Genomic DNA, 20,915 nt, shown 5'->3' on the forward strand with positions numbered 1-20,915 from the left:
GTTTAAGTGATAAAATACATTTACCTTATTGCTGTTTGGATTCCCTGTGAATTTAATCATGAATTCCTTTGCTGTGTTGGAGGTGGGCGTCCTGCCCAGATCGGGTCACAAGGTAAGCGGATGTGTGTACTCTGTCTGTGGCTATGGGAGTTAGCTGTCCTCTGGTGTGCTACTTTATGGTCTCCTGTTTATGGGCCTGTGCATGACAGCTGTTGTGACTCACCCACAAGGAGATGGAGTGAACATGGTTGTAAGTTCAAGAAATCGGAGAGCTAGAGAAAACACTGTGTGAGACACACCAAAGGCTAGAAATTAGAAAAGATCTGTTTTAAATCACCAAAGGATCTGTTAAACTATATCCTGCTATTACACAAATCGAGGACATCTCTGCTACATGGTTTTGTGTGCTGTTCTTCCTTTTATCACTTACAAAGTCATACATACCCTTATTTACTAAATGAAATGGGATTTTGGGATAGAGTCACATACCTAGTTTATAGTGTAAAATAATGACTATTAGAGCAATTCCATAGATATAGTGGTGCTCTCATGACCAGCACACAGGGATGTGCCTGTTCTCTCCCTGTCCCCCCTCCCTCCTCTCCCTCTCACCCTCACTCACTCACTCTTTGTCCTTACAGTTCTAAGATGAGGCTGTGAATATCAGTAGTCACATTGTTAATAAATATATCTAGAAAATTGCATTCTAATGTTGTATGTGTCTATAGAACCTGGGCATGGTTTTGATGTAAATAATTTAGCTTCTCTGGACTTCAGCTTCACATTCTAGAAACAGAGATCTGGAGTAAGTGTTTACTATGGCTTTTGTTTTAGTTCTGAAAACTCTGTAGTCTTCCTAAAAGTTTCTCATAAGTGTTTCTCTTCCAAAGGAGTCAAACTTTGCTCTCTCTGTGTTATTTGTTTGTGGTATATATGTTTATTTATTTAGATATAATCGACTTACTATATTCATTTCAAGTATACAACATGATCCAATAGTTATATGTATTGAAATAATCACAATGAGTCTAATATCTATCACTGTACATTGTTAACGCAGTTATTTTTCTTGTGTAAAAAGCTTTAAGATTTGCTGTCTTAGCAACTTAAAATAGACAGTACTGTTAACCATAGTATATAATATAGTCACCATGCTGTGTATTACATCTCAGTGACTTATTTTATTGCGTTCCACATGTTCTAATGCTTCTAGCATGTTTCTACCTAAAATACTGTGTGTGAGCCCCACAAACATCTGCTAAACAATTCTAAGAATTGATGAAGTATGGTTTGGTTAATACTAGCATGGATTAGCTGTTGAAGTCTCAAAATGTTGTAAAAATTTTATTTTTTTTACATGCTACTCATGTTTGACATGTGTCAAATTTAGGGACCTTGTGTTTATTCTTTCTTTCTGTTGGCAGAATATTCAGTGTTAAGTTCCCGAGTATCTTTATGGCCTAAGATTTTCAACCATGGGCTATCTGGATATAAAGCTGCTAATCAAAAAATGTGCTAGGCTGTTTGCAGCCTACCGGAGATTTAACAGCATGGATTTCTTGTATAGGCCACGGTTAATGCAGTTACTTACTGTTTCAGATATATTCTCTAGAAAAACCTACTTTTCCCTGCCAATGTAAAGTAAGGCCTGTCTGAGCCTCTTAACCATTCTTGGACATTTACACTCCTCTCTTTTCAGCAATTATTCACATTCCTCGTACCGATAATGTTAGGTTCTTCAAGGGCAATCCTGTTAGAATGCCGAGAATATAGACCGATTGCCAGTCTCTCAAGCAAACATGGAGAATTTTCTCTGGGAAGAATTCAACATCAGCTTGACACTAATAATCATGAGTGGTGGGTAATGAGAGAGGCTGCAAGCCAGTGAAAAGTAATTCTGCAAACATACCTTCCTTCGTAGCACGTGAGCACCCCATAGTCCAGCCTCCACAACCGAGTGACTACACAAAACAGTATTCCTACATCCCCTGCCTATGAGAACAACATTGCTTTTCTGTAAACTTTAATCGGTCTTAAAGGAGATGAAGTGGAACACTAATTATAATTTTTTAAATTTACAAGTACATTGAAAAGACGCACAGACTATAAAACTGAAAATCATCTGGGAAACCAAAGGTTCATATTTTTTGATAGAAGATGACAAGTAGGTCACATGGGTCCCTACTTGTTTTTGCATACATATCAAGCTTGAAGCTCAGCTGTTGTGCTCTACACAAGAAGGACTAGAAGGAAATATGGAAAAATGTTAGAATTTGGTTAGCTCTGTGTAGTGGCACCACTGTGGAATTTTACTTTCTGTTCTGTTTTCTGATGTGTTTCCCGTCTGTTTTTAAAATAATGAGCTCTGTTACTTTAAAATACCAATTTTGTTTCTCTTTCTTTTTAAAGAAAATAGATAACATTATAAAATACATTTTTCTTGTTGAAGAAAAGCTCATTTTTGTTTTAAGTTATTAGTAAACAGAATCAAGTTTATTAGATCATTTCTCCTTTGAATTGGTAACTGTATTGAGATAACTGAAAGTGTGTTGTTCTCTGCTCTTGTTGAAAACCAGAAGGATATAAATTGAGAAAGGATGGAGATTTGCATCTCAGTTTTTAAATATTACAGAACTAAATCTTTGGTTCTATTCAGAGCACTGATGAGAGCTCCAAGATGTAGATCTGCCTGAGGTAACAGTCAATGTCCATTTTTAAAGACCCGCTGATACATTCCTATTTTTTAATGGCTGAAAGTCAACTTCCCTCCCTATCGTAATAGACTTGTACCTCCTTTTTTTGTTACTAGGTGAAAACTTCAGCAAAATAAAGTTCATACTAAATGTCACTTCGTAATTGCAGTAATGATCACACAGCTGTGCTTTCCTCAGTTTATAACACATGTCAGCATCAGTTTAGGAGCTCAGCTTCATTTCCTGCCCAGATAGCATTCTGCAGACTGTTTTTGTGGTGAGAAAGCAGAGCATCCTGTCGGCCACTGCTGGGGTGCTAAGGCCAGGAGTTAAGGTATTCCAGCTCTCGGAAATGCCAGGCTCAGCCCTCCCATTTGCAATGATTCTGTCCTTTATTTATTTACTTGCCTGCTTATTTTCTTACTTACTTTTCAAGTATTTTTGTTTGCTAGATTAAGAACCATTTTATTTATGAGTTTGTGAATTTTCAAGGAGGAACTCTTACACTTAAATGAACCTGTAAGAAGCCCATAGAAAAGCAAGTGCCTGCAGCGCTAATAATGAGAACTGACAAGGCAATCCTGCTGGGTTTATTTATGACCTTCTGCCTTTGTTAGCTCTTGTGAGAAATTCCTTTCTAACCATAACAATATTGTTGGAGTTTGGCACTGTACAGAGAAATCCTACCGAGCCCCGAGGCCCACAAACTGGCACTCATTCAGCTCATAACAGATTGCTAGGCTTGTTGTAGTTTTACATTTTCCTTCACTCCTTTTTTATTTAATTCATAAGTAGTTTTCACCAATTTTTATATATGTGGTTTTAATATATATATTAATATATATATTATATGTGGTTTTATATATATATATAAAAATATATATAAATATATATAAAAAATATATATAATATATATATATAAAATATATATAAATATATATATATATATATATATATATATTGCTGTTATTCTCAGAGCCAAAATCCATTATTTCCTTGAATCAATGTCATACCTATTTAAGTGTTGAGGAAAATTCAGAAGAGGACAGGCTACTGGAAAGCAAGAAGAGACAGGTCTGTTCTGCACAAGGACAGGTTGTGGAAGTCAGATCACATCCTACAAACTGATGGACCATTGTGGCACTCCTAAACCATCTCGTGTGATTACTCATTCTAAAGTGAGCTCAGTAGAACAAATCTGCCTCAAGTTACAATTTTATAATACTCTGGTTATTATTTCAACCCCTTTTGGTACTTTAAGAACCTGTTTATTCGACCTTATGTGCTTTTTTCTGCTTTTTTCTGCAATTTCCAAATAGGAAATTTTAAAAAGCATCAATTGTGAGAGGATTGTGTTAAAAATTGTAATTTTTGGGATCCCTGGATGGCTCAGTGGTTAAGTGCCTGCCTTTGGCCCAGGGCATGGTCTTGGAGTCCCAGGATCAAGTCCCACATCAGGCTCCCTGCATGGAGCCTGCTTTTCTCTCTGCCTGTGTCTCTGCCTCTTTCTCTCTGTGTCTCTCATGAATAAATAAATAAAATCTTTAAAAACATTGTAATTTTTGGAAGTAAAAGAAAATCAGTTATGTAGAACATGTAACTCTTAAGATGAGACCCTTCACAGAAGTTTTCTGTATGGAGTTATTTAGAGCACAGGAGATACATAAACTCAAAGCAGTGGTTCAGTATTTCTGAGAATTGGTCCTCTTTTTTTGATGTTGCCAACAATGACAAAATAGCTGTTTCTATTCTGTTCTATTTATTTATTTTTAAGATTTTTATTTATTTATTCATGAGAGAGACAGAGAGAGAAGTAGACACCTAGGCAGAGGGAGAAGCAGGCTCCCTGTGTGGCGATCCTGATGTGGGACTCGATCCCAGGCCCCAGGGATCACGCCCTGAACTGAAGGCAGATGCTCAACCACTGAACCACCCAGGTACCCCTCTTTTCTATTTAAAGTATCTAGAGACACATGACTTCTATTTCTTCTGAGACTCTTCAGGTTCAAGATGGCACTTTTGTGGGACCCATTTAACTAGAAGTACTTGTGTCTGTATTTATCTCTTTGAAAGGATTAGGATGTTAGGCTGGTGCCCGCTGTATCAAAAATCCACACTATTGAAATCAATATTTATATTTTTGCTTTATTCTACTTATCTAATACCAAGTTTTAAATTTTCCTTCAAGCATCTTACTCAAGTATATACAAAACAGACTTGCTAATGGAGACCATGGGGAAAATTCTATTAAAAATCTAAGCCTTATAGGGGTGCCTGGGTGGCTCAGTTAGTTGCATGTTTGTTGATATCAGCTCAGGTTATAATCTCAGAGTTGAGGAATCAAGCCCCATGTCAGTCTCCATCCTCAGCACAGAGTCTGCTTGTCCCTCTCCTTCTACTACTTCCCCACACGTGTGCATACTCTCTTGCTCTCGCTCACTTGCTTTCTCTATCTAAGTAAATAAATAAAATCTTAAAAAAAAAAAAAACTTAGCCTGACAAAATGTGAAAACTATGCATATGAGCATTAATTAATTTGTCCAACTTTCTCTTTGATTTCCTTACCATATACACTTGCAATGTTTTCACATCTATTCTGAAGATACTAATATGATTTCATGCTACTACTATTCATCTGTTACCCATTCTTTGAATGGGCCTTTTTTAAAGTTTAAAGTTATGCCTCTAGAGTGGGCATAAATTAATATTCTGTTCATTATTGCTATGGCTCTGTATGAAAGACTGTTCAAATCTCCAGGGTCCCCCTTTGTTTTGTTTCTTTTGCAAAAGAAGCTTCAGCATTTTTTAAAGTGGTATCTGCTCAAGTACAAAGAAAGAAAAAAATTCTTCCAGATCTGATCACCTAAAATAATTACTGTTACCATTGTCTTGAGTATCAGTTGATACCTCTTAGGCATTAAAAAAGGCACACATGTATTTTTTTTTTAATTTTTTTAAATTTATTTATGATAGAGAGAGAGAGAGAGGCAGAGACACAGGCAAGAGGGAAAAGCAGGCTCCATGCACCGGGAGCCCAACGTGGGATTCGATCCTGGGTCTTCAGGATCGCGCCCTGGGCCAAAGGCAGGCGCCAAACCACTGCGCCACCCAGGGATCCCTGTATTTTTTATATGTACACATAAATGCATATATATTCATATAATATTTTATATATTTTACATCAAGGAGATCGTGTATTCTGTGGTTACCTGATTTTGACTCAATAGTCTTTTCAATAAAAATTATATTTTAATATGTATTTTTAATAATTATTATATATTTTAAATAATCCACTACTATGTTGACCATTAGATGGTTTCTAACTTTTTTTTTTTGCCATTTTAACATCTAGTTTTCTTGTTACTTCTTTTTTTTTAATTTTATTTATTTATTTATTCATAGAGACAGAGAGAGAGAGAGAGAGAGAGAGAGAGAGAGAGAGGCAGAGACACAGGCAGAGGGAGAAGCAGGCTCCATGCAGAGAGCCTGACGTGGGACTCGATCCAGGGTCTCCAGGATCATGCCCTGGGCTGCAGGTGGTGCTAAACCGCTGCGCCACCAGGGCTGCCCTCTTGTTACTTCTTTTTAAATTTATCCCCACATTATGTGATATAATAAAAATTATGATGGTTAATATTTATTAAATAGATTATTAAGCTCAACTTATGCTTTATTAGGCCTAAGTTATTAAAATCAGTTCTCTCCATGTCTCTGAGACAAAGATCCATTTTATAGATGGAGAACTGAGGCTTGGATATGTTAATCCACTTGCCTGGTCTATACCACTAGGAAGTGATGGAGCAAAGACCTGAACACAGCTTCACAGCCTGGGCTGACTACCTTTTCCAATCCCTTTTTGGCATTCAGTGTTTATCATTGGTAATATTACATTCCGAAGGCTATTTTCTTAATATAATATTGATTGTTAACTATTTACCTGACACATAATTATCTGGTAAATATTTGTTATGAAGAATGGAAGGATGCATTCATGCCCCTATTTGCTCATCCTATTTTATAAGTGAGATAATTTTCTAGAAGTCATTTGCAAATTCTTTATCCTGGTCTCAAAATGTAATTTACAAAGAGTGGTTAAAAAACACCAAACCATGTGTCTGAAATGTGTGTATATTTATATGTGCATGTAGGCATTTATATATTCAGCAACTGGTTATTGAGCATAAGCTTAATGCTTATTCATAATTATATCTAATCATCACCTTAGCATACGTGATATTTTCCCTATTTCTTGGGTGGTGAATCTGAGGCTCAGTGAGGTTTGAGTACCTTGTTTGCAATTGGGTGAAGCAATGATAGGGACGGGACTTGATTTCAGACTGCTCTTCTTACTCCAGAATTCGTATTGGAACTGCTCCATTATTACTGTAAACCTACGTTCTGATAAATATTTAATGAGCACTTACTGGTGGTAGGCATCATGCTTGGTGCCTTACGTATAGCAACTTATTTAACTCTCCCATCAAACTATGAGGCCATTACTTTTATCATTCCTCAGCTACCTACAGATGAGGGGTGGAGGGGTAGAGGCTTGTGGGGCTAGGTTATTTGCCAGAGCCCTTGGAATTTGCTAAAGAGAGGCTGGGTTAGGGTCAGCTGTGTGGTTTCAGAGCCCAGATTCTTTGTAACCATCATGGTCCACATCTGAAAAGATCACTGCTTGATACAATATAAAGGTTAAAAAGAAAAACAACTAACATTAATGAATGCCTTTAAAAAATCAAGTTTCATTAGAGGAGGGGAATCTGATGTAGAGATTTAGAAGACTCTATGGCACTTTCCAGGGATATGACTGGAGTTTAAATCCAATTTTATTTCAAAACTTATGATTTACTGAGATAAAAGAGGAATTAGGCGGTTTGATGGGCTTGCACATCAGATTACTGAAGTCCTTTCCCTGTTTAGAAGTTTAGGAAAGCAAAGGGAATGTGAATTTTACCATTCTGCCTTTTGAAATCCTGTGTCTTAATCTATTTATGCTGACTTTCAGACTGCTAGTAGTGGACTCCAGTGCCCATGAGAGAAAACCCTTCTTGTGGGCCCTGGAATGTGTTCCAAGTGACAGGATAATTACTCGTAAGTGTGAGGCTCAGTAACACTATTGCAGGCGCATAAATGGCACTGTTGAGAGGTCACGTGTTTGAGGGTGCAACGTGCTGGCCTCCCAGACCTAATTCAGGCCTTATTGATGATGACATTTGTAGTAGTAGTAGTATCACCATCATCATTATTGGTATATGCAGGTTTCTCCCTGAAACCCTGAATAGGTTTATGACTACCTCCTTTTGAGAAGCAGTTTTTGAAGTAATAGGTTATAAAATGGTTATATGCTCTTAGGAAAAATTATCATGTAAAATTGCTCTTGAGTGCTAGCACTTGAGGTGTTAAGTGACCGGCTGCCCCTGTACATAGATGGAAAAGGACTCATTTTGGAAACCTCTTATCTAAGTGAGTCTGTGAATCATACCTGAAAATAAGAAAAATTCATGTTTTTGAGTTTGACTTTTGAGGGAGGTACTGAATATGTTGTAGTTCATTTTAAAATATAAAAATAGTCTTCACCAAACATTTCCATCTATAATGTAGTCTGGCTACTCTTGTAAAAAAAAAATATCTGGATTCTCTACGTTTTTCCCTAAATTAACTCAGAAGTCTTAAAAATAATTTCTGTGAAAACATAAAAATTTTGGATTGCTTTTATATTGAAGCCATTAGACTATATAATTTTTTTTAAAGAGTTTATTTATTTATTCATGAGAGACACAGAGAGAGGCAGAGACACAGGCAGAGGGAGAAGCAGGCTCCACGCAGGGAGCCCGATGCAGGAATCAATCCTGGAACTCCAGGATCATGCCCTGGGCCGAAGGCAGGAGCTAAACTGCTGAGCCACCCAGGGATCCCCTAGACTATATAATTTTAATGTATCTTTAAATACTGTAAAAATAACTCATTCATAGATACTTTGACATTATTGTTGATGAAGAGATCATCATTCAAAGAAGGAAAATGGAATTTGAGCTGATGTCGCCTTAGTATTTATTGTATCGTTAATTCTATTTTTATTTTTTAAAATTCTATTTTTAACTTATTCTTTAAAACCAGAGTGATTTGAATCCTGTGTCTAATATATAACTCGGCATCAGGAAATCATATTTTAAAAGTGATGTCCTTCACAGTTTCCTTATCATTTGCTTTATTCATTACATTGACCCACTGACAAAATAAACATGTAATCCCCACTTGACAACTGAATAAAAGATTAAGTTGTCTTGCACCCAGGTTCTGACCCCTTTACATCCAGCACTTTCTACTGCAGCAGAGTCCTCCCTCTTGCTAACATTTTGTTATTTGTAATTCTTAGTCATTATGAGTGTTTTTATCATTCTGTGGTTAGTCACTTTCCTATACTAGAATATTTGATATAACCTCATTGATAGAAATACTGTAGAAAGTCTGTATTCATGAACAGAGTGCAGGCGGTCCTTGTCTTACTCATTAAAAAGCTTAGGAGTGATCAATCCAGCCAGGGCACCTGAGAAATGGAAAGAACTGGCCCTTCTTTATAGAATTTCCCATCTCTTTTGGGTTGCTACTTTTGAGGCTTTCATTTTAAAACCCAATTCCTATCCCTTACTGGATGTGGTTTTAGAGCCTGCAGAGCCCTTGTCACTACCCACTGGGATGACAAGTGGGGGAGGAACGCTTTCCCTCTTCCCAGCCACTGCCTGTGGCCTCCCGGTTCCCTTGCACTGGACCCCGTTCCACACTGTTCAGGCTCTCTCTCCCACGGCCTCTCCCTGTGATTCACAATCACGATAGCTCACACTTACTGGCATTGTACTCCACCAGCATTTTTACCTGCAATTTCTCATTTAATTCTCACAACAACTCTCTTAGGCAGGTCCTAGGATTTCCCCCAGTTTATAGACGAGCAAAGCAAAGCACAGAAAGGTGAACTGTGTTGCCTGGTCCTACTTACTAAGTGTGCCAAAGCTCAAGTTTGAATTTTAGTCCTCTTAGGCCAGGGCCTCCACTGTGGAACATGCTAACAGTTCATTCAATAGCCCCAGCCATTCTGCAGGAGATAAATGTGGCTTGGCATCATGGGGGAGGCAGCTGTGCAGCTTGAACTGGTGTCTGTGGCAGAGCAGCCTTACCAAGATGGGAGTGGATGGCTCTCAGAGGGAAGTATGGCTTCCCCAAGCAAAGAATGCAAAGGTTCATTTCAGGTTAGACTCGGTTGCTGAGGTTTTAGCTGCCGTCCACGGTAGCATGTCTGCTCTCCTGAAGGGAGAAAGGACCGCGACATTGTTCTACCTTCTCTCTCCCTACTTCCCTCCTGATCCAGGACTGCTCCTGCTCTGGACTGTCTGCATTTCTGCTACCATGTTGGTGGTTCACTACTCTCTTGCCGTGTCTCCTGTATTGATTAGATTTCACGGCATTGGGTTTTTTGGTTTGTTTTCTATCAGCATTGTTTGTGACATACTAATATTTTTAACTCTAGCGCATTCAACCTCATGGCTGTGAATACATCTCTAATTTATGTTGCTGGAGAACTAGATAGTCTCCAGTTTTTGTTGTTGCAGTACTGAAACAATGTTTTTCTGCATGTATAGGTCTCCTTATGTACATATGCCAGAGTACACACTTAGGAATGGACTTCCTGGGTCATTAGATAAAAGCACCTTCAGCTTTACGATGTGCTTACAAATTTTGTCCAAAGTGGTAATACTAATTTATATTCCCACTAGCTGTGCCTGGAAAAGCATAAAGTGCGTATTTTCCTCTCTCCAATATTTTTTAATTATGAAACCTCAGTTGGAAGTATTATTTCATTTGTTGTGGGTTTTTTTTTCATTTATTGTTGATAAGAATATCATCTAATCATCTTACAAAGAAACTTCACCAAAAGAAGTATATAAGAGAAATACCAAAAGTCATATATGAGAGAAATAACTGCCTTGGCCATGCAAAAATCAGTGGAGATAGGACAGTTCTGCCTTACAAAAGAATCCCAAATAATAAATGTAGAAGGAATGAAGGAACTAGAAAATCAGCAGTGGAACACCTTGCGACAGGCAGGGTCCACTGACAAATGCTAAAATTGTGGGCAAAACTTGAAGGAGAAACAAGATTCTTGCATTGCTTCAAATTATGTCCCCCCAAATGTTAACTTATTCTGTACAATTTTAACATACACTCACAAATTCTTTGTTACTCATCTAGGCGGTAGAACTTACTTCCCCTTCTTTGGGTGTGGGCTAGACCTAATGCCTCCCCTTCTTGTGAATAGGATATAGAAAGGGGAAAACTAGCTTGACCATGGAGAAATCTGGCAGACACCACTTTCACCAAGTGATCAAGGTTGACCTCACCTCTCATAAGTCCTGCCTCTGTCATACCATGATAGGATGCCTTGTAGATGATACTTTATGTCTGTAATATTCTTCCCTGAAATCTGTAAGCTCAGCCGCATCATGAGAAAACACCAAACATGCACAAATTGAAGAATGAATGTGCAATGGTTATGTGCAATGTTAAGACGAGGCATACTGGGTGAAGGAGTGCATAAGAAGAACACCCAGAACTCTGCCAGTTTCGTATAAGTCTAAAGTTACTTCAAAATAAAAAGTTTTTAAAAATCCAATGAGGGATTAGGACAAGTATGTCTGTTCATCTGGTTCCCGTGAACAGAGAAAATGTCAAAACAACTAAGTTATAGTATTGTCGTATAAGTAAAACTTCCCTTTATTCCATGTAGACTCAGTACAATCTGTGAGTTGTGTGTTTTTCTATTTGTTTTTTTAAGTTGCTAATTTATTTTCAGTTCCTATAGGTCTTACTGTTTTAAAGTATTTCATTGCTATATACTGAAGAAATAAATGTCTCCTGAGAGTTCATGCCTTTTTAAGTTTTATTTTCAGAATTTCTACGTGCTAAGCATTGTACTTCTAAGATAAACAGTAGTTTTTTACCATGAGACATGCAAAAGTTGGTGTTGATTGCTTTTCTGTTATAAAGATTTATGATATGCTTTCAGCAATATAAACTGGTATCAGTAGACAAACTCTAAATCTTACATATTTACAGGTCTTGTTAGTTTGTCAATTTGCTTTCAAAGCACATGGGTCATTCATACCTTACAGCTTCATACCTGACTTTGATATTTGTAAAGCACAAACCCGTAAACCCTTACCTCTCCTCCTGCATGTAACTAGCTGGTTCTCCCCCTTTATAACTACGTGTCTTAGGACTTGTCACCAACGGTTTTGGAGTAGGATATCTAGAAAATAGAATCTGTTGAAGCCAAATGTTACTCATAATGAGCTTCTTAGACACTGCTGTGCTGTTTTAAGGGGGTAAAGTATGTATTTCAATTCATTTCTGCATTGATTCTTACATACAACTGAAATAAGCAGGGCAACTGTGTAGACTCCCCGAATTCCTGCAATCTAGGAAAAACACCCATGACTAACCTAGGCTGTGGTTACTGAGGCATTTGCTGCAATCACTGTTGTTCCTTTATTTGTTAAATTTTATGTAATGCTAAAATACATGGATCTTTAACCATTTACAAATTTATTAAGTAGTATCCATAATTTTAATCATGTTATGAAAGCATTCTTTGTATGTAAACACTTGAAAACATGTTTTTTTTTTTTTTTCTTTAAAAATGTTTAAGATTTCTCTCCTGGCATTCATCTGCATTCCTTTTCCTCCTTGAAAATATTAGAAGTCACCCATTAGACCTCTTTTGGCTCCCTGGCTCCTAGAAACGTTAGTTCATGTTGCTCAGCGTCCGGGGACAGAAGTGGTTCACAGCAGCCCTCGTCCCCCGTCTGTCAACCTTTCTCCTAGCTCCCCAGCATGCTTATCTTCCTGGCTCCCACCGTGGTATCCCTCCCTGAGCTCTTGCCTTTCCACATTGTTCCCTGTGTCTCTAGTCCCCTGCCCAGCACTTGTACAGAGGGTGCATGTTCACCCTGGTCCGGACCCACTCAGACTGCAGCCCCAGAGCCAGCATGCGCCAGCTGAGGACACCCCTTTCTGGATTCCACTCACTTACTAATGCACCTCTCCAACACAGAATTCCTTCCTTTCCTAAGAATTCATCTGTTTAGCTGTTTGTCTCTTTTCATTGAGACTCTGTGAGAGAGGGACATTGAAGAGTACAGAATCACAGTCCAGGCCAACATTTAAATATCAAGTGTCATTCACATGTAAAAATGGCCTTCCACCTTTTCCCCACCTCTTCTCACCCATCCCATAGCTTCATCTGCAAACCTTAGATAGCACATGCCCCAGAAGGAAGTCTCTCCCCAAATTGTTCATTATTTTCACTTTATTATGTAGCTTGAATCTCACTGGTTGTCATTTGTATTAATAAATATATTCTTTAAGATGCCATTGCTCTTAGAATAATGAAGGGCCAGCAGTTACTCACATGAGTCTTTTTTGTGTGTTTTCAGCATTGACTGACTTGGGCTTTGGCTTGAGGTTAGGAAGGGTTTGGAGGCTCTTGGCTATGTTGGACCATGAAATCAGTCAAATACCTTTTTTTGTTCTCTGTAGGAACAAGAGATTGGAGCTAATTAGATACTGTAGTTTCACCATATAAGAAAAATATACGTGATATATATGGTACTTTAGAAGGTGCTAAATCAATGGTAGTGACAGTTGTTGCTAAAAACTCATGATGGTTATGTTCATCATTATTTTCATTTGTGAGCACAGGCCTAGGAGTGTAACCAAGCAGGATAATGTTATTTCCAGATGAAAGTTAATCCCAAACTCCATACAATGAAAAGAAAACTATAAATGAAATTTCTTACCAAATAATTTTTATGTTCAAGACTGCCCACACTGTGTTAAAGGGTCTGTTCATTGTTCTTCCTAGCCTACATAACATCTTGAGACTGTTGTTAATAGTGGAAGAACAGAGAATCTCCCTGGGCAGAGTTCAAAAACTGAGAATAATTTAGGATCCCCTTGGGGCTTCTGCAATGGAAAAAAAATTCCCTTACATGATGCATATTTCATATTTATATTGTTTACCACGTCTAAATTTAGAATGGCAGTGCATTTCATATCAGAGTTCTAATTCAAGGACCTTTGAGGCTAGCTTCTATTTTAGGTGCTGATTTTGAAAAATCAAAGGAAATCTAAACATTTTTCACAATTTTTGCTTATGATAGTTTGCTTAACTCTGAATCCCGCTTTTGTAAAGTATCAGTTTAGTTGATTACCCTGTAAATGTCCCATTAAAATGAGAGTTACCCATAATGGAATCTTGGCTTGAGAAAAGGAAAGCAGTTCTTGGCTATATCATTACAATGAATTTTGACTCATGAATTTTCTTTGCATTTATCCTTGGCTTTGGCTGGGGGTTTGTCATTTGTGGAGCTTGTGACTATGTTTAAATTAACATCAAACACTTTTTTTTCCCAGTTGGCCTCATATATCTTAAGGCTATGTGTTGTATATATTGTCACGTACAATGAAGAGATAAATATTTGTTATTTGGACATGTTTAAATAGAAAGTGATATATATAACTTGGAAAGAAGATGCTTTTAGAGCCTCACAATTACTGCTTTGAAGGATTTTTTTCATGGATTCTGTTTTTCTGTGCCTTTGCATTTTTTTTATTCATTTAGACAGGAGGCCTAAGCTTTTTTAACTCATTCGCTGTCTAGACAAATGAAAGCAGCAGGGACTTTTTGGGTTGCACACAGGTTTGTGCCGAGAAGAAACCTGCAAACATCATAGAGATTGAACAGAGTCACTGTGAGGTTTAGAGTCACTGTGAGGTTTTTCCTTTTGTATATATGTCAGTCCAATTATTGACTTAATTCTAATATCAATTTCAAGGTGTATTTGTATCACATGTCCAAAATGATGGTTCTAAAGTAAAGTTGGAAGGGATGAGATGATTTCACAGTGTGTGAAGTATCAGTTTCTAAAGAACTAGGCAATCTAATGAGGGTGGGGGTGGTTAGCCTCCGGGATGCTAATTGGAAACAGGGGGCCAAGAATTCATTGCTAAATTTTGATAGTGAAGTCAGTAGTTTTCACTAGAGCACTTCTGGTAAATATTTAGAAAGATTTGCATGTGCTAGCTTACTTTGTGTGGTATTTGCAGCTGTATTTTACCACAAAGCATATAAATTCAGTGACATTCACAGTGACCAGTCAAATCTATCTTTTCTTCAGTACCGCACCTGGGCAAGGAATCATCTGTCCTTAAGAAAGTTAGGGTCTAGTTGAAGAGAGAAAAAGAAAAAGAAAAAAAAATGCATGCCTGAATTTGGCACTCTATATTCTGAAAAGGAGAAGAGAGACTATTCCCACTTTTGAAGAAGACTGAGAGACTTTTTAAAAGACCATTGAACTGGCATTTTAACCTGTGCGCCAAGCCCATGGGAAGTCACAGTGAGAAATCATTAACTGTATCCTATTAAAATCCTTAAACAAGAGACCTGAACTAGTCTCATTGATTGAAATATCTTCTCTGTTTCTAATTCAGTGTTTATCCTCATGCTCTCTTGGGGCACTTCTGAGCAAGAGATGCCCAAATGTGTGCGCTGCTCTGCAGCTATCAGAGACTGATCTAATGCTATCAGCTAATTGTATTGAGGACCACAGCTTAGAGTATTTTGGAGTTGATTTGGTTTTTTAAAAACCCACTTATTTAATTAAACAAGGGAGTAAGATTTTCTGACTTATTCCCAGGTCTTTGAGACAGTAAGACATCACCAGCATTGACGGAATTTATCCTTTAGGAAGCTAACTTCCTGGATAAACTGAATAGTATCAAAACCAAAGATCCCTCTTGGTGTAGTAAAGTCACAGCGTATTAACAATATTTTTAGGGAGAATCATATACAATATGTAGAAGTGAGAGAATATTTATATTTAATGTATGTCTGTTTCACATCTATGTGAAAATGCCTTCTGTGCTCCTGGTTCACAGCGTGTTCCATATACATTCCTCTGCCATGCCCTTCCCCACCCTGTCCCTTTGTATTGAATCAGGAACATATTTGTGCTCTATGTTAATTCATAAGTGTTTCTCTTGTCAGAGTCTTGATAGGATTGTTACTGCTCCCCGGTGGCATTTCATTCCAAGTGCAGTGAAATCTCTTGTACTTGTCACTTGGATTAGAATGGAAATTTTACATGGGCAGAGGGTGGAGAGATGATGGTTACAGAGGGAAAGTCTTTACAAGGAACTTTCATTTAAATTAAATTTTAAAGTGAAACAAGCTTTTCTTTTTTAAGGCATTGATTTTCTAAAGATAAATTAACCATCGATAGTAGAAGCTATATTATTTTTGGTGTGCTGGAAAGTATTAAATATCCTGAGTGATGTCAGATACTGAAAACCCAACCTAAGAGCAAGATTTTACTTACTCAGACTGTCCTGGCAAAATCCTGAATTTACTGTGTACAAGCCCATGAGGTCATCCCCTCACCCGTCACTCCATCAATACAAAGGAAAGATGCAAGGAATACTGTGGGGCAGGGGACTCTAGCCCCTTAAAAGAGTCCTCCCTGCAATTACCTTACCTGCCAGCTTTCCAGCAAGATAAATGGAAGCACTGTAGCTTGAAGGTGCCTTGGTTAGAATGAGATGCAGTAAGGTCTCTCTGTTCTTTACAGGCATCATAGATCTGATAGTACTTATAAAAGAAGAATAGAGTTGGTGCCCTGCTGACTAAATTGTCCTCTAGAGGAGTATTAGTTACAGAGCTTCTTTGTTAAGTAGGCTGAATGTTTAAACCACTGTTGAACTTCTTTTATTAACATGTTTTAAGATAGCTATACATATGGATACCCTAAGTGTCTGCAGGGCGGGAATATTTCTCTATAATTTACATATAAAAGTTATGTGTATGTATAATAGTAATATAGAAATTATATCTTTTTATTACTCTTCTGTTACACTGAGTCTAGTCAGCGCTGAAATTCTGATGACATGTGAACACTAAGAAAGCGACCGTTTTTATATTTTTCTCTTGGTATTTCCTTGATCAGCTTGTTGAATAACAGAAATGTTTTTCATGCTTTTGCAGCTTGAATGAAGCCTTCTTAACACCCATCCGTGTCACTTGTTCAACCATAACTTGGAATTTTAAGGGAGGACAGGGATGGAATTTATAGGTCGTGTGGAGAATTTTACAAATTTCCAAGTAACAATTTGTTTTTGTGTTTTTGTTTTTTTATAAAGAAATATTTGCATGAGATTATTTAATTTCAAATAATGGCGTTTAAAAAAATCTATGTCAAGCCTTTTCTGTCTAATCCCATATGCAGTATAATAAAAGATAATAGTTTTATATCTAGTTATCTACCTTTTTTTTTTTCTCTAAAGAAGCATCAGATCCTACTCCCACCCCCCAGCTGATTGTTGTCTGATTGACCCTTGGTTTATTAGTGATACACATTTGTTAGGTATTAACGTGTCTACACAGGGAGCCCGCCAGCCATCCTCACTGGGGGCTCCGTGGGTTATTCTGACACCTTCAGAGTGCCTGCGCTCTCTGGCTTCCGTTCAGAATTTTCCAGGTGGATGCAGATGTGCAGCCAGACCGTATTTGGTGAAACTACAACAATTCCTGACACACAGTGTGTCATCCTGCAGTTCCACTGAGGCCTGTCTTTCTCTGATTTACCCCCAACGAAGAGGAAAAGGCAGAAGAGGTCATACCAGAAACACTGCTGCTCCTGGAATCAGGGATTGGCACGCTTTTTCTGAAAGGGCCCGAGAGTAAATATTTTAGGCTTTGGGGGCCCCGGGGTCTCTGTCAGAGCCTCTGTAGCAGCCCCAAAGCAGCTGTGGACACTATCTAAAGGAACGGGGCGGGGGGTGGGGGTAGTGTTCCAGTAAAACGTTGCTGACAATGAAATTTGAATTGCAAGTATTTTTTTTCATAGATCACAAAATACTACTCTTGATTTTTTTTTCCCAGTCATTTAAAAATGTTTGGTTTGTGGGCAGAGCAAAAATCGGTAGGGTCCAGTGAGACCCCAGCCAGAGCTTGCAGGGGTGTGAAGAGCCCCCTGGGTGGGCCTTCACACTCCTGTGGGTTGCTTATATTAGGTTAGGGAGGGAGTGCCTCTGGATTTGGGACTTAGAGAATTATCCAGGGCCCAGCTCATCTCCCATACTCCTGCACCCATCCCTGCTCCGGGGCCTTGCAGAGCATGTGGGAATCAGCAGTCAGCCTGGGGAGGGAGGTTGGGACACGTGGAACTTGCCACAGTTTCTCTTTCAGACCACCCATGTGCATGCACTCTACCAGCTTTTGTTTCTAGAAACTCAGATAATCCCCTTGATTTCTGAAGTGTGAATATTTTCTACATTGTACGTAGCATGTCACTTGCTCAGTAACCTTCCTCCCTCCGCTTCTGACCCTGCTTCGCAAAGTTGTATTCAGTTTCAAAAGTCTGAATCCAACTCTTGTTGAACTGAGTAATGAAGTTAAATACAATGTTTGGCCAGCTGACTGTGTGCAAAATCATGCAACTTTGTGTGCCCTGCATAGACATGTTTGTGTAGTTTTTTTCTCTGAAGTCTGAAAAACATGATCCCATTTGCCTCATTTCGTTGTGGAAATTTGATGATACTTTCTCTAGCGGTGATATGTTCAATCTGTGCTGTTACCATTATGTTTGTTATTCATAAGCACAGTTATGGGACATTGAAGATTACTCTCTACTTAGAGGTTATTCTTAGCATAAGAAATTTTTGTTTTTCTGTAACATTCATTTTTCTGAGGTCTTCATAGCTATTTAGAATGTATTTTTAAATCATTGGCAATTTTGCTGTTAAAAAAAAGAAGTTAATTATATGAGACAGCAGATGGTTAACAGATAAACTTTCCAGGAGACTGGGATCCTAATCCTGAGTTTGCCTTGTGACATTAGGGGGGACCCTGAAGAGCTATAACCAGCTGTACTTTACCTGGTCCCTTTTGTATCTCCTGGTCTAGATTCATTCTTTAGATCCTAAGCATCTACCTCCACCAGTTTCAGAGTCCTAGTTTCAGAAGTCCCAGGAGTAAGCAATGAGGTAAAATTAAACATTAATAAAGTTGAATGAGTAGAGGGTATAAATTAGAATTGCATATGTTTTGTAGACGATAGCATAACCCAGCATTTCTGATCCCATTCTGCAGCATTTAGTCCTAGATCATCAGGACAAATAACTTTATACTGCAAGTCAGCCTTTAGAACCCTGCCAGCACTTGCTCTGGGCCGCCCATGGCTCTGCAGACTTCTAGTGACTTGGGAGTGCAGTCACTGTGCAGGCTGGTGCTCCTGATGGTGACCTGCTCTGGGCCCTGGTTTCACAGCAGTGAGGAAGGCCAGGCTCAAATCTCTCCTTTTTTCATTCTGACAAGGGTGTGGAAGTCTTTGTTCTCCTTTCCCCTCTCTCCTCCCATCATCTCCTTTAGTAAATGGTTCTGTCCTGAGTAGTGTAACCTTCAACAGTAACTGACTAGCTGGGCCTCAGTTTCTGTGTCTGTCAAATGGTGATTTCATTAACTGCCTTACAGAGTGTTAGGAACAAATTAGTTGGCATTAAAAATTGTTTAGCTTTAAAACTGTTACTAAAAAGTAAGGGATGACATTAGGATATTATTTCTGTCAACATAACCTCAAAGGGATTTATTTGCACAATATCATACAAAAAAGTACATATCACTATTTCATTATAATGACACAATTATTTAGAATATAAGCATTTCTCACCACAAGGTTAAAATTTTGCTGTTCTTTGGGGTGCCTGGGTGGCTCAGTCAGTTGAGCGTCCAACTCTTGGTTTCGTCTCAGGGTCATGAGATCAGCCCTATGTAGGGCTCCACACAGCACAGAGTCTGCTTGAGATTCTCTCTCTGCCTGTCCCACACCCCCTGCTTGCACATGGACACACCCTCTCAAATAAGTTAATAAAAATTTGCTGTTCCATTAGAATATTAGAGTTTGAAATTCAAACAGTCCTTTCAGTGTTGATTCTGGATAGAAGGATCCAGAACAGTAGTTTTCAGTGTGTTGAAGCCACCATTCCATTCAGATGGTAAGTCACCACCTCAAGTGCTGTTTCCTGGGACTCAAAAGTAAGTGTGTTGGACTAGGTGCTGACAGCTTAGAGGAAAGCAGCCGGATGGCTTCAGGAAAGAAAGGTACAACTTTATTTACCTTAGGGCCAGAACAGCTCTTAGGGTGCAACTCACAAGAGACCTCCTGAAAGTCCTCTAATAACAAGCGGCCATGCTCTGAGTTTTGAGTATTATCTAGAAAAAACGGTCTCTGAAAGGAACGTTGTTAGGATTTTTAAATAGTTTTTTGGTCAGGAATGGGTCTAGGTATGTTACTCTATAAATATATGGTGTTCCTTTCTTTCTCAGGACCTGTCTGGCTCCATCGATGACCTCCCCACGGGAACGGAGGCCACCCTGAGCTCAGCAGTCAGTGCATCGGGGTCCACGAGCAGCCAAGGGGATCAAAGCAACCCGGCTCAGTCACCTTTCTCTCCACACGCATCCCCCCATCTCTCCAGCATCCCTGGGGGCCCATCACCTTCTCCTGTTGGCTCTCCTGTGGGAAGTAACCAGTCACGATCTGGCCCGATTTCTCCTGCAAGTATTCCAGGTATTCATTTCTTTTAATGATTATTATTTTACTCTGTAGTGAAGACCAACCTAGTGTTCATCAATAGGGACATACATTCCTCTGCTTTTTTACTATTGAAAACTTGATGATAGGACCACGTACTAGAAGCTTAACTTTGTGAATTGTCACCAAAGCGTTTCAGAGTTCCAGTTCCTAAAGATAGTCAACAATGAATATAAACAATTTCTCTGATATTTTTGGTTTGGACATTTACCTTATGCTAGAAAATTATTCTCAGCATATTTTGGTGTAATGACTCTGTTCAATAAGATGCTCTGTTGGTAAGTGCCACTAAGGTGAGATTGTGCACAAGGATTGGCTGTAGATCGTATGGTTCTATTTAATTTATGCCATAGCAGTTATTTTGTAACCCATGTTTCGTGTTTATGCTCACCTCTATTTTACTTGGGCCCACACACATCCAAGTCCTTGTTACTGATAGAAATGTACCTTCTAATTTTGATATGAGGAGTTCATGTTCCAGTTAACTCCCATTCAGTATTTCGGTGATCATACAACTTCT

General features: G+C 38.5%; 1 protein-coding gene across 2 annotated transcripts in view; it reads left to right on the forward strand.

The window, feature by feature from the left end:
* Positions 1-20,915, forward strand: part of ARID1B (AT-rich interaction domain 1B) — a 438,423-nt gene that overhangs the window by 292,894 nt on the left and 124,614 nt on the right. For both annotated transcript variants that reach the window (XM_041745687.1, XM_041745688.1), the window contains exon 6: positions 20,128-20,371. In XM_041745687.1, the coding sequence (XP_041601621.1) occupies positions 20,128-20,371 (244 nt within the window). The remainder of the gene's footprint in view (positions 1-20,127; positions 20,372-20,915) is intronic.

Source organism: Vulpes lagopus, chromosome 2 (assembly GCF_018345385.1).
Source record: "Vulpes lagopus strain Blue_001 chromosome 2, ASM1834538v1, whole genome shotgun sequence".
NCBI classification, from domain to species: Eukaryota; Metazoa; Chordata; class Mammalia; order Carnivora; family Canidae; genus Vulpes; species Vulpes lagopus.